Source organism: Prionailurus bengalensis, chromosome D4 (genome assembly GCF_016509475.1).
Source record: "Prionailurus bengalensis isolate Pbe53 chromosome D4, Fcat_Pben_1.1_paternal_pri, whole genome shotgun sequence".
NCBI classification, from domain to species: Eukaryota; Metazoa; Chordata; class Mammalia; order Carnivora; family Felidae; genus Prionailurus; species Prionailurus bengalensis.
The window spans coordinates 90864610-90875603 of NC_057359.1; the positions used below are offsets into that span (position 1 = coordinate 90864610).

Genomic DNA, 10994 nt, shown 5'->3' on the forward strand with positions numbered 1-10994 from the left:
GGGGAATCTGGACCGCCCCATTCTATCCCCCCTTAGAGTTTACCAGCTGGGGCGAGGGGTGCACACAGGCAGACGTCGTAAGTGACACAGGGTTGCGGAGGGTTCGTGGAAACACTGAAAGGCACCCACTCTGGAGGGGGGCACAAATCAAGGCAGACTTCCCGGAGGTGATGTCAGGCACGAGTCCCCAGAAATCAGCCGGGTGATGGGACTGGCAGACCCGAGTGGTGGGTAGTGTGAGCAGAGGTGTGGGGGCCAGGCCCGATGGCCGAGTGATAGCGCGGGGAGGAAGCCGCTGGCCGTGAAGGGACAGGAAGCCTAAGTTTCAGGGGCCTCCATGGCAGACATTTTGTATTTGGGCTATTGTCTGTTTCTTAAAGAAGTACCTTTGCAATTGAGAAAACTTCGAAGCCCCCCAGACTGATGGGCCCTGACAACGTTGGTGCCTGGGGCTCAGATCCGATCCTGCCAGTCAGGGGCTGAGGACCGCTGGGACTGTCTCTGAGCCCTCTCACCTCTGTCTGCCAGGTCAGGCCCTGTCCCCGTCCCCCCTGCACCCCCGCCAGGCCCCTCACTTTTCCCCACCCGTGGAGCAGCTGTGGCTCTAAGCCCTCAGCCCTTCTTTGGCAAGTAGCTTGGACCCTGGTTGGGGTCTAAGAGTTGGGTCCTGTCACTCCCTTGTGTCTGAGAGCTGGGTCCTGCGATGGCGGTGTCAGCCGTACTCCTTGGGGGCTCGGGCCGCGGCTGGGAAGGTCCGTCAGCTGGGGCCAGGAGGGGCCGGGCTGGGAGCGAGGCAGGGGCTCCCCACCGGAACACGTGGACTGTGGGCCCACCCTGGCCCTTCTGCCCTGCAGGCACCTCAGCGCCTTTCCCTGACCTGCCCTCCCCTCTGCTCATTTTCTAGTAATCTGTCCTTGCCCGCTGGACAGACTGCAGGCCACAGGAGTGCGCCTTGGGCTGACCCCCAGCTTTGGAGGGGGGCCATGTGGCTGGGTGCCTGTTCCTCCCTACGTGGCCAGAACGTACCCCTCTGTGCCCCGCTTGGCAAAGGTGATGCTGCCCCCAGAGGGGACACTGGGCCACCAAACCCTGAACCCTCCCTCCCCCCCATCTCCGTCCTGCCAGGCAGACACGGCCACCGAAGGAGCTCTGAAGTCCCTCTGCGGCTGCCACGCTGGTGAGGCTGCCCTCCCGCGCCCACTAATCCTGGGCCTGCACCATAGCTGTGGAGCCCGACACCCGCAGGTGGCCTCACAGGGCTGAGGCTGCCCCAGGGTCAGGAGGTGCCGCCAGAGGGCCGACATCAGGGGCCATGCATCAGGGGCTGAGAGGCCACCGTGGTGTCCAGCTGATGAGCTCTGCCCCCCTCGTGGTCGGGGGGTATGGCTCGCTCTCACCTCACCCCTCTCCCAGGAGAACAGGAACAGAATCTCGTCTGCTGCGGCGGCCGCTGTAATGCAGGCTTTCTAGAAGACCGGACCCTCCCTCCTCCACCCCCACAGGCTGACTGTATGTGGAATCCAGGCTGCCTGGATCCCCGGTGGCTGGCCGCGCAGACGCTCGGATGCGTAGGTGAAAACACCCCGGTGAGGACTTCGTGCACGCCACCTTTATTAAAAACTGCCCAAACCCCCTTACAAAGGTGGGGCTGGTGCCATAGAGTGTGGTCCGCCGTGGGGTGCGGGCTAGACTCAACACCAGAGAGGGCCAGGCCTGTTCTGTTGCAAAGACTCACTCCAGGGCCGAGCGCTGTGTGGCTGGGGGCCGTCCCAGCACCCGAGACCCCTACAGCCAGAGAAGAGGCGTCTGGATGCCTTTCACACCGGGGTCTGAGAAGTGCAACTTTAGGGGCAAATAGGCAACAGAAGTGGGGCAGAGGCGGGGTTTCAGGCACTGAGTAGGGCTGACTCCGGAGCCTGCCCCGAAGGCACGTCTGCTGGGCCAGGCCTGCGGCTCTGTCTCCTTCACCTCTTCCCGCCTGACCATTCTCGGGCCACGCTGCCGTGTGATCTTGGTGTTTCGCTCATGTGGGCGCAGCCCCTCACAGTTTACAAAGGCCCTTCCACATCCATTTCCCAGGTGAACTTCTGCTAATAGACTGAGGTAGGCAGGACCGGATGGATCTCACCTGAGGCCTGAGAAGGGGGGGCACTGGTAAAGGGTGCTCTGCTGGGACAAGCTGGGGTGCTCCGCCGGGGGCGAGCGGGGTGCTTGCTGGGGACGAGCCGGGTGCTCTGCCGGGGCGAGCTGGCTGCAGGGCTTGGGGTCCCCATGCACAGCAGCCTGGCTCAGCCATCAGCTCCTCAGCCAGCTGCTGTCCTTGTCCAGCGTAGAAAAACGGATCAGCTTCAGGCTCGGTGGCTGGGGCTTCCTGTCATCCCAGAGGTACTCAGGGGACAGCACTCTGGAGGGCTTGTAGGAGATGAAACGACGGTTCAGGTGGCTCTCCTCCTGCCAGGCGGCCATGATGCCATTGGCCTTGTCCGCCAGGATGGCCATGTGGCAGCCTCTGGTAAACTCGTACACCCTGGCCACCCGCCCCCCAAAGACCGCCCCACCATAATAGAAGTCCCCCTCGTCGTCTGCCACAAAGGCGGTGGAAGCATGCCTGCGCTCGTAGGGAAAGTGCTGGCGGGGCACAGCATAGTAGCCCGGGTGAATGGCCGCCACCAGGTCCCCCAGGGTCTCAGGGCCCCACGGGTTCCGGAACACCATGTCCACGTCGAGGCAGAAGATGTAGTCCACCTCCCGGTGCGCCCTCTCGGCGATGTGCCGGCTGATGGTCTCCATCCGGCGCATGGAGATCTCCTCCCAGCGCGAGTGCCTCTGGATGAGGACGATGCTGAGGAGGCGGCCGGGGCCCAGCGGGACCCGAGGAATGGCTGCGGGGTCGTTGGTAAAAACATAGTAGTGCACCCGGTGACCCTGCATAAAGAACTGCTCGGCCGACTCCAGGAAATGCTGGACGAAGCGGGTGTACCTGGCAGGAAGAACCCCGTCATCCACCCCGGCCCCATGGGGCCGCTGCCTATGCAGGGCGTGGGGCTTGGGGTCCAGCTCCCCACCTTGAGAAGCCACGCAGGTGTGACCCTTGGGGCCCTTCTCTGTCAAAGCCCCACAACTGCAGTGTCAATCTCTTTAAATTTTTTTTTTTTTTTTATTTTAGAGAGAGAGAGAGAGAGAGAGGGAGAGGGAGAATCTTAAGCAGGCTCCACACTCAGCATGGAGCCCCATGTGGGGCTCAATCCCACGACCCGGGGATCATGACCGGAGCTGAAATCAAGAGTCGGATGTTCAACTGACCGAGCCCCCCGGGCGCCCTGCAGCACCAGCCTCTTACAGCCCTTGTAGGAATGATACCTCCCGAGGATTCCTAAAATCCGCAAACTCGCAAACTAAGCTGATTTAGTTTACGGAGTACCTCCTACGCGTCAGGCAGTTTCAAGGGATTCTTAGCTCCTTTGAGCCTCTTAAACTCCCTGAAGGCAGGCACCGTACTCCCCATTGTAATGTTAATTTTTTTCAGGCTCCACCAACTGAGCCAGCCAGTGCCTCCCCCATAATCCCCCTTTTAGAGGCAGAGACACTGAGGCTCAGAGAGAGGAAAGTGATCACATGGCCCGTATGTGCTGCCTCAAGGCCAGGTGAGTGGTGCTGGGGGCTTGGGGCTCTTGAGGTCCCAGCTGGAGGAACCCACAGGGCCGCACCCCCCAGGTCGAAGCTGATTGGACCAGAGGGTCACCTGACATCCCACCCCACCCCACCCAGCACTTTAGGTACTGGGGCCCCACTGGTTTCTCTCTCAGGAGTCCCAGCGAGAGCCCCGGGGGGAAGCTGTCAGGTGGTATCCCCTAAAGGAAAGGCCAGGTGGGGTGAGGGACAGGAGAGGAAAACAGGGGGGAGGCCCAGAGTGGGAGAGGGGAGAGGGCCCTAAGGGCAGGCCTTGACCTGCCTGTAGCCTGACCATGGACCCCCAGTTATGTTATGGTCTTGAGGGATTCTGTTCCTTCCTACCTGCCCAGACCGTTCAGGGGAAGCAGAGAGGGGTAAGGAGGCAAGGGGGTGTCGTCACAAAGTCTCCTGCTGCTCCGTCACCGGGGCTGGCTCCCCGCTTCCATGCCAGGGCCAGGTCCCCTCTTCCAGGAAGCCCTCCCATCATCACCCTCTACCCCCTATCTTCCCTGCCCCCCCCCCCCCCCACGGTGCCTGGTTCAGGGCGTCCCTGCCGTCCAGGCAGGGTCCTGTGTCCAGGTCCTGTCTCTTCCCAGACCGGCAGCTCCCGTGGCTCAGTGAGAACCACCCACCCGGCCCACTACTCACTTGCCCACGGCAAACACTGTGAGCCCAATGGTCAGGTTCAGCGGCTGGTAGATGTGTTGCAGCAGCTCGGGGTTGAAGGTTCCCTCCGAGACAATGGGCGCCAACCAGGGCGTGAGGGTCAGCAGCTCTGCAGGCCTGGCAGTGGGGGAGGCCGTGGGCACGGAGGCCCTTTCCCTGTGAAAGCCTCAGCCTCTCCCCGGCCAGGCCTCCTATGCTGTGTGACCTTGGGCAGCTTCATCCCTGTCTCTGGGCCTCACTATCCTCATGTGGAAGGCGGGGTTAGGAACAGTTCCTTCCCAGCACGGTTGAGAGGACCGGGAGTTAATGCACACCGAGTGTCTAAGGGGGCCCAGCATCTCAGGTGCCTGCTAAGTGCCGAATACATGAGGGGTGTAGACTGGGCACCTGCTATGGAGCTGTGCTTCTGCAAACACCGTCCCATCATCCAGTCCTCCAAGCTGCTAGGAGGTGGCTCTTATTAGCCACTTGCATAGAAAGAAGCCCAGAGCTGTTGAGTAACCTGCCCAAGGTCACACAGCCAGTGGCAGAACCGGGCTGGACCCCAGGGCCACCTGATACCCCCACCACCCCAACTTACAAATCAGAGCTCTGCCCACCCCAGCCTCCCTCCCCACACCAGATCTCCCCGTCCCCAGGCCATGCCCAACACCTACCTTTGCTCCAGAAGCTTGGGCTGAGGGTACAGTGACCTGTGACCAAAAAGGGCCAGTGGTGAGGGGAGGCAGCCCCCAACCCCCCGGGGCCACAAAGGGGGGAATGACGGTCTGCTTACTGTGTCACAGGCTGAAATGGCTTCTGCCCCTTATACTGCAGTTTCATGTTGCTGGTGGCAGAGGACAGAGAGAGCTGTTAGTGCCAGGGCTGGGGACAGACGTATTCGGGGCGGGAAGGACAGAGTGGAGAATAACCAACCACCCGCCCCCCCCCCCCCCCCCCCGCAAGGGCAGGCACCCTTCCAGGTTCCGTGCAGACTCCCTCTGCGCGCCCTTCCCCAACTGCATGCCCACTCTGCTAGGGGTGGGGGGCTGGGCTCCTACAGAAGCAGCCTGTCCAGGGTCACTAAGTGGCAAGGCCGTGATGGGTACCCGGTGCCGGCTGTCTCCCAAGCTGATGCTGTCTCACACACGTCACTCTGGAGGGGCCTGGCAGCGGACAAGTCTTGAGAAGCTGCAAAGGCCTGGTGAGCGCCATTCTGTTGCTTTCTAGCCTGGGGACCTTGGGCGAGTCCCTTTACCTGAGCCCGCGGTTATTGTAACCAGTTACACCAACACCAATCACCAATCGAGGGAGGCCTCGCGGTGATGGTGCATGGTGGGTGTGATTAACATCTACACCCGCTGCCCTTAGGTAAAGACTATCCCAGGGCGCCTGGGTGGCTCCCTCGGTTCAACGTCCACCTTCGGCTCAGGTCATGGTCTCGCGGTTTGTGAGTTCGAGCTCCACGTCGGGCTCGCTGCTGTCAGCATGGAGCCTGCTTAGGATCCTCTGTCCCCCTCTCCCTGCCACAACCCCGCTTGTGCTCTCTCAAAAATAAATAAAACATTAAAAACAAAAAAGATATTCCACATGGCCTGGATGGGGTTGGTACAGCCAGGTGAAAGGCGTTGAGAACAGAGCTGAGGTTTCCGTGATGAGATTCGGTCAGTGTCCACTCCCGGGGTCCAGCCTGCTCCGTGGAGTCCAGACTGGCTTAGCCTAGTGGGTCAATCTTTCTCCCTCCCGCCTCCGCTGTTTCTTTAGTGGAACCCTGACTGATGCCCCCACTTTTCCTCATCTGTAAATGGGTAGCCATCCTTCACCCTGAGAGCTGCCTTGAGAATTAAACAAGGTGTGTGCCCAGGCCCAGCACAGAGCAAACGCTTGTTAAGACCAGGCGTCTTGTCCCCTTCTTAGCAAGTGGTCTGGGTGGCCAGCCTCCGCCAGCAACAACCAGGGTTAGCCTGGGTGGGCAAGTAAGAAGGAGGTCCCTACGGACGGAGGCTGCAGGGTGCAGAGAGCCTCTGGGTCTGCCATTAACTGGCTGGAGATACCTGGGGCCAGACATTTGACTCCTCGGGCTCTAGAGTCCTCCTGATAAAGTCCTCCCCCGAGGGTAGAAGTGAGGTCCAGAGAAGGCAAACCCCTGCCTGAGGACCTTTGGAGTGGATCAGCTCCTGAAGACGCCTGAAGTTGGCTGTAAGGGGCAGACCACCTGAGGGGATGGTGACTGCCGCTCGCTAAAGAATTTTCTTTTTGTTTTTTAAATGTTTATTTATTTATTTTGGAGAGAGGGAGAGCATGCGTGAGCTGGTGGGGGGTAGGGAGAGAGACAGAGAGAGAAAGAGAGAGAGACAGAATCCCAAGCAGGCTCCAGGCTATCAGCACAGAGCTGGACGCAGTCCTCGATCCCACAAACTGTGAGGTCAAGACCTGAGCTGAAGTCCAGAGTCAGACGCTTAACCGACTGAGCCCCCCCAAGAGCCCCGAGAATTTTCAATATGGCATATTTGAGAGGATAGCTTAAGCCTCCTTGAGCTTTCCTTCCAATGTTTAGTCTACGCTTCTGCTGCTGCTTTTTTTGTTTGTTTTTGGTGGTAAAATGCACAAAACAAAGATTTACTACTTTAACCATTGTTAAGCGTGCCCTTCAGGGGCATTAGGCACATTCGCACTACTGTGCAGCCGTCCCCGCCATCCATCTCCAGAACTTTCTCATCTTCCCCAACCCAAACCGTGTCCCCTCTCAACACCGACCCCCCTCTGCCCCATCTGCCAGGGCCCTGGTAACCATTATTCGAGAGCTCTGACTGTTCTGGAGATCTCTTACAAGTGGAATCCTGTAACAGTTGTCTTTCTGTGATTACTTTGACCTCTTGAATCAACAGTTTTTAGAAGTTGTCCATCAAATTGGCCGCCCGTGCCCGCAGACAAGCACGCTTCAGGTCCCTGTTCAGAAAGTGACGGCGTTCTGGGAAGGCGGGAAGTGAACAGGAAAAGGGCCCACAGCCCTGGCGGCTGGACCCCCACCCCCGCCTCCAAGCCCAGCCACGCTCCAGCCGCCTTAAAGAGCACGGTCAGTCGTAAGAACACCGAAGCCACATGTGAGCCAGAGCGAAGAAAAAAAATCAGCTTCATGCTTTCACACTGGAAGGTAGGAAAACTAAAAGTGGAGATATCCAGAAAGCAGGGAAGGTGTGACCATTTAACACCAACCAAAATCTCCACCTTCAATCCGTTAAAAAAAAAAAAGAGCCAAGTCGAACCCAACGATAGACGAGCTGGAAGGGAAAAAACGTAGCAAATGCTTTTGGCCAAGGGTGATGCTTAGAGAAGCCGCAGACGGACCAAGGGGAGAGGCCAGTGGAGCAGGTGCATCAGGGGAAGAGGAAGTCCAGCTCGTGGGAGGCGGGTGGGAGAAACGAGGCCCTCGGTAGGAATCGAGGAAATGAAACTGAAACCCAACAGCTAGCATTCCCGGTCTCTCGAACCAGCAGGGTGCTTTGGTTTTTGCTTTTTGCAACACCTAGCGCTCCCCCCAGCACAGGCCCGCGAGAGGCATCTCTGTGAAGGTGACACTGAGAGCGTGGTCCTTTTGGAAAGCAACAGACAAAATGGACCAAGACTCTCTCCATGGCCTCTGGCCCAGGGAGGGAACGTACCAATGAGAGGATTTTTATTGTTTTTAATCTAAAAAAATTTTTTTTTAACGTGTATTTGATTTATTTTGAGAGAGAGAAAACACACGCGAGCAGGGGAGGGGCAGTGAGAGGGAGAGAGAGAATCCCAAGCAGCCTCCGTGCTGTTAGCGCAGAGCCCGACACGGGGCTCAAACTCATGAACCGTGAGATCATGACCTGAACCGAAATTCAAGAGTCATACGCTCAACCGACTGAGCCACCCACGCACCCCATGAAAGGATTTTTGATATGGAAAAAGCTTTATATCCAAAGCTGCTCATTATAAACTAATTTAGGACACCGGGGAATTGGACGCAACGAAAATACCCGCCCCGGTTGTTGGAGGGAGAGGGGGAGGGGTTCAAGAATTAGGACCCAGTTCCTGGGGGCGGCAAAATGATGGTGGCCATGAAGAGTACACATATGCCAATTCTGGGAAAACAGGATAAAGATTGCAAAAACATTATGATCATAGCTTTTTTTTTTTTAACGTTTATATATTTATTTTTGAGAGAGAGCGCGTGAGTGGGGACGGTTGCAGAGACAGAGACAGAGTGACGCCAGGCTCGAACTCACGAACCACGAGATCATGACCGAAGCCGAAACCAAGACTAACCGACTGAGGCCCCCAGGCGCCCCAATCACGGCTCTTTTCAACAGCAAGCAGGCTTTCTGCTCTTAGAACCAAGTAAGAGGCACCGTCTGTTCAATTGGAAAGTAGAGCAGCCAACAAGTTGACAAGGAACTTTGGAAGCAAAGTATAACTCAGACCCGTAGGACACAAGAGCGTTTTGTTTTTGTCTTTTCTGCTTTCTAGCTTCCTAATTTTCCATACTCTGTGTTTCTAACCGCAAAACCCGCCTATTGTTAATTAGCAAGCAGTCTAGGATCCGGATTTTAAACATCCCTTTAGCTATCATGAAGACACCCCCTTGAGACTGTACCAACCTGTTTTTCCACTCTAAACTGTCAAAGCATCAGGTTCCTTATGTGGGGGAAGACTGGTCACATGTTCATTTGTTCCTTGTATCCTCACTGAACACAAAATTTAGCCAAAAGGTCAGGTCCTAAGAGCACTGTTTCCTGAGCACCTCCTATGTGCCACCTGCTACAGGAGGCTATACAGACGTCCTCACACTGCATGCTCCAGACGGCCAGGAGCAACACCTCTATCAGCCCATTTCACAGATGAAGCAAGTGAGACTCAGCCGTGTGGCAGGATCAAGGTCAAACCACGGAGGGGGCGCTCAAAGACACTGGAGAACTGAAATAGGAACTTTACTCCATATTTGTGGCAGCCCATAAATTACCCAAATACTTCTCAAACTGATCGGAATCATGAGCTTAGGAACTAATAATCTGCAAACTGACCGTAAAACTCTCCCACAGCCTCCACTCCAGACAGCCCACAGGGCCCCAAATTCTCCCAGCCCCATACTTACAAGATCTCTGGGCAGGGGAGATAATAGGGAACATAGGAGACCCGCAGCCAGTTCTCAAAATACATCCTGGGAAGGAAAAACAACCTACCTGTTGACTGTGCACACGCTTGGTGCACGTTAAGGGAGTGGAGGCCTGCAGTGCAGAGCATCTGGGGATCCCCCCACTCCTTGGGCCTGGCTGACCTTGGAGGTCAAAGCCTCCTGGTCTTCTGCAGTGCAGTCTTTCATTTCCCAGGGAAGGAATGTTCTTAATGCCAGCCCCCCCCCCCCCCCCCCCGTCCCCACAAGAGCGTGGTGGTGAGTGGGGCGGGGGTGGTGGGGCTTCAGAGAAGGAACACATGAGGTGCATTCTGGGGTGTGGACACGAGTGCTTCATTAACGTGGCTAGAAGAATGGTCCAGGCAGAGGAAGAAGCAAGTGCCAAGGCCAGGAGGCCAGTGCAAAGCAAAATCCAGAAGCCAAAACCAGTTTGGTCTTACTGGGGCTGGGGTTGGGGGACAGGTGTGCCGAGAGGTGGATGGGACCTGGGAATCCATAAAGGGGTCAAGGTTTGGGGGTTGCAAGGCCAAGAAAGGGAGGAGTCAGGGGTGAGGGGTGGGCTGCATGGGGCACGCTCACCACAGCGAGCAGAGAGCAGTGCCCAACAGCAGGCAGAATCCTAGGCCCAGGGCCAGTCTGTGGCCGCGCATTGCTGGGTACAGCATTGGAGCCCGGGCTCTTGCAGAGACTGAGCGTGCCTCGGTGAGTCAGTCCACCTCTCCCGGGGCTGGCAGGCTCTAAAACCCGTGTCACCTGCAAAGGAATGCGCCCTATTCAGGGGAGAGCGGCCCCATCCTTGCTGCCCTGCCCTCCCCTGGGTGGCTCCAGCTAGGATAGCTGCTCTCGGATCTGCCTCCCAACCGCCGCCCTCCGCGGGACGCCGCCCTTGGCGGGCCAAGGGACCCGCAGCAGCGAAGGGCAGGGCGCTTGGGCGGGGCTGGGAGAAGGATGCCCGCGGGCAACAGCGGGGACACCGGAAGTCGAGTCCCGAGTCGGCCCGGCGGGACACACCCGGCCTGGATGGGGGCTGCGCGGAGAGGGGCGGCCGTGATGCCCCCGGGGTGGGGTGGGGGCAGCCGTGTCCTCCTCCGGGAGGCCGAGCCAGGGCTCTCCAGGGGGCGGCGGGAACGCGCTTCCGCTCTCAATGGCCCGGTACCCGAGGACAAGTCACTTTACTCCCCCTCGGCCGGTCTCGGTGTCCTCCTCGGCCAAAGCGGTCCGCACCCCGCGCCTGGGGCCGAGACGCTCAGCCGACTTCCGCCGGCCACTGCGGGCGCGGGGCGCTCGGGTGCGGCGCGGGGAGGAGGAAGCGCGACTGTCCCCGAGGGCTGTAGACTCACCCCTTGCCGCCAGACCAGCTTGAGGACGGAGGGTCGCGCCGAGGCCGGGAGAGCAGGGACTCGGCTCGCCAGGGCCCCGGCGATGCCCGGCGGCCGCGCGGCGCTGACCCTTGGGGCAGGGCCGGCTTCCCGGCGAGCGGTCTCCGGCTGGGGGCGGGGCCCGCGGGGGGAAGGGA

At 58.7% G+C, this 10994-nt stretch overlaps 1 protein-coding gene across 1 annotated transcript; it reads right to left on the reverse strand.

The window, feature by feature from the left end:
* Window positions 1-1594: 1594 nt before the first annotated feature.
* Window positions 1595-10994, reverse strand: GBGT1 (globoside alpha-1,3-N-acetylgalactosaminyltransferase 1 (FORS blood group)). Its single transcript, XM_043567455.1, has 7 exons — window positions 10819-10994; window positions 10058-10231; window positions 9440-9505; window positions 5114-5164; window positions 4995-5030; window positions 4321-4455; window positions 1595-2980 (listed from the first exon to the last, which is right to left on the reverse strand). Exons 2-7 carry the CDS (start codon window positions 10141-10143, stop codon window positions 2296-2298), a joined length of 1059 nt encoding a protein of 352 aa, XP_043423390.1. The 5' UTR covers window positions 10144-10231; window positions 10819-10994; the 3' UTR covers window positions 1595-2295.

Bases quoted from the DNA above. Each gene is read 5' to 3' on its own strand.
- GBGT1 (XM_043567455.1), bottom strand. From the start codon at position 10,143: ATGCTGTACCCAGCAATGCGCGGCCACAGACTGGCCCTGGGCCTAGGA. The intron at 4,456-4,994 runs GTAGGTGTTGGG...CCCCACTGCCAG, and splicing joins CCCAAGCTTCTGGAGCAAAG to GCCTGCAGAGCTGCTGACCC. The intron at 2,981-4,320 runs GTGAGTAGTGGG...TCTTCCTGCCAG, and splicing joins ACAGTGTTTGCCGTGGGCAA to GTACACCCGCTTCGTCCAGC.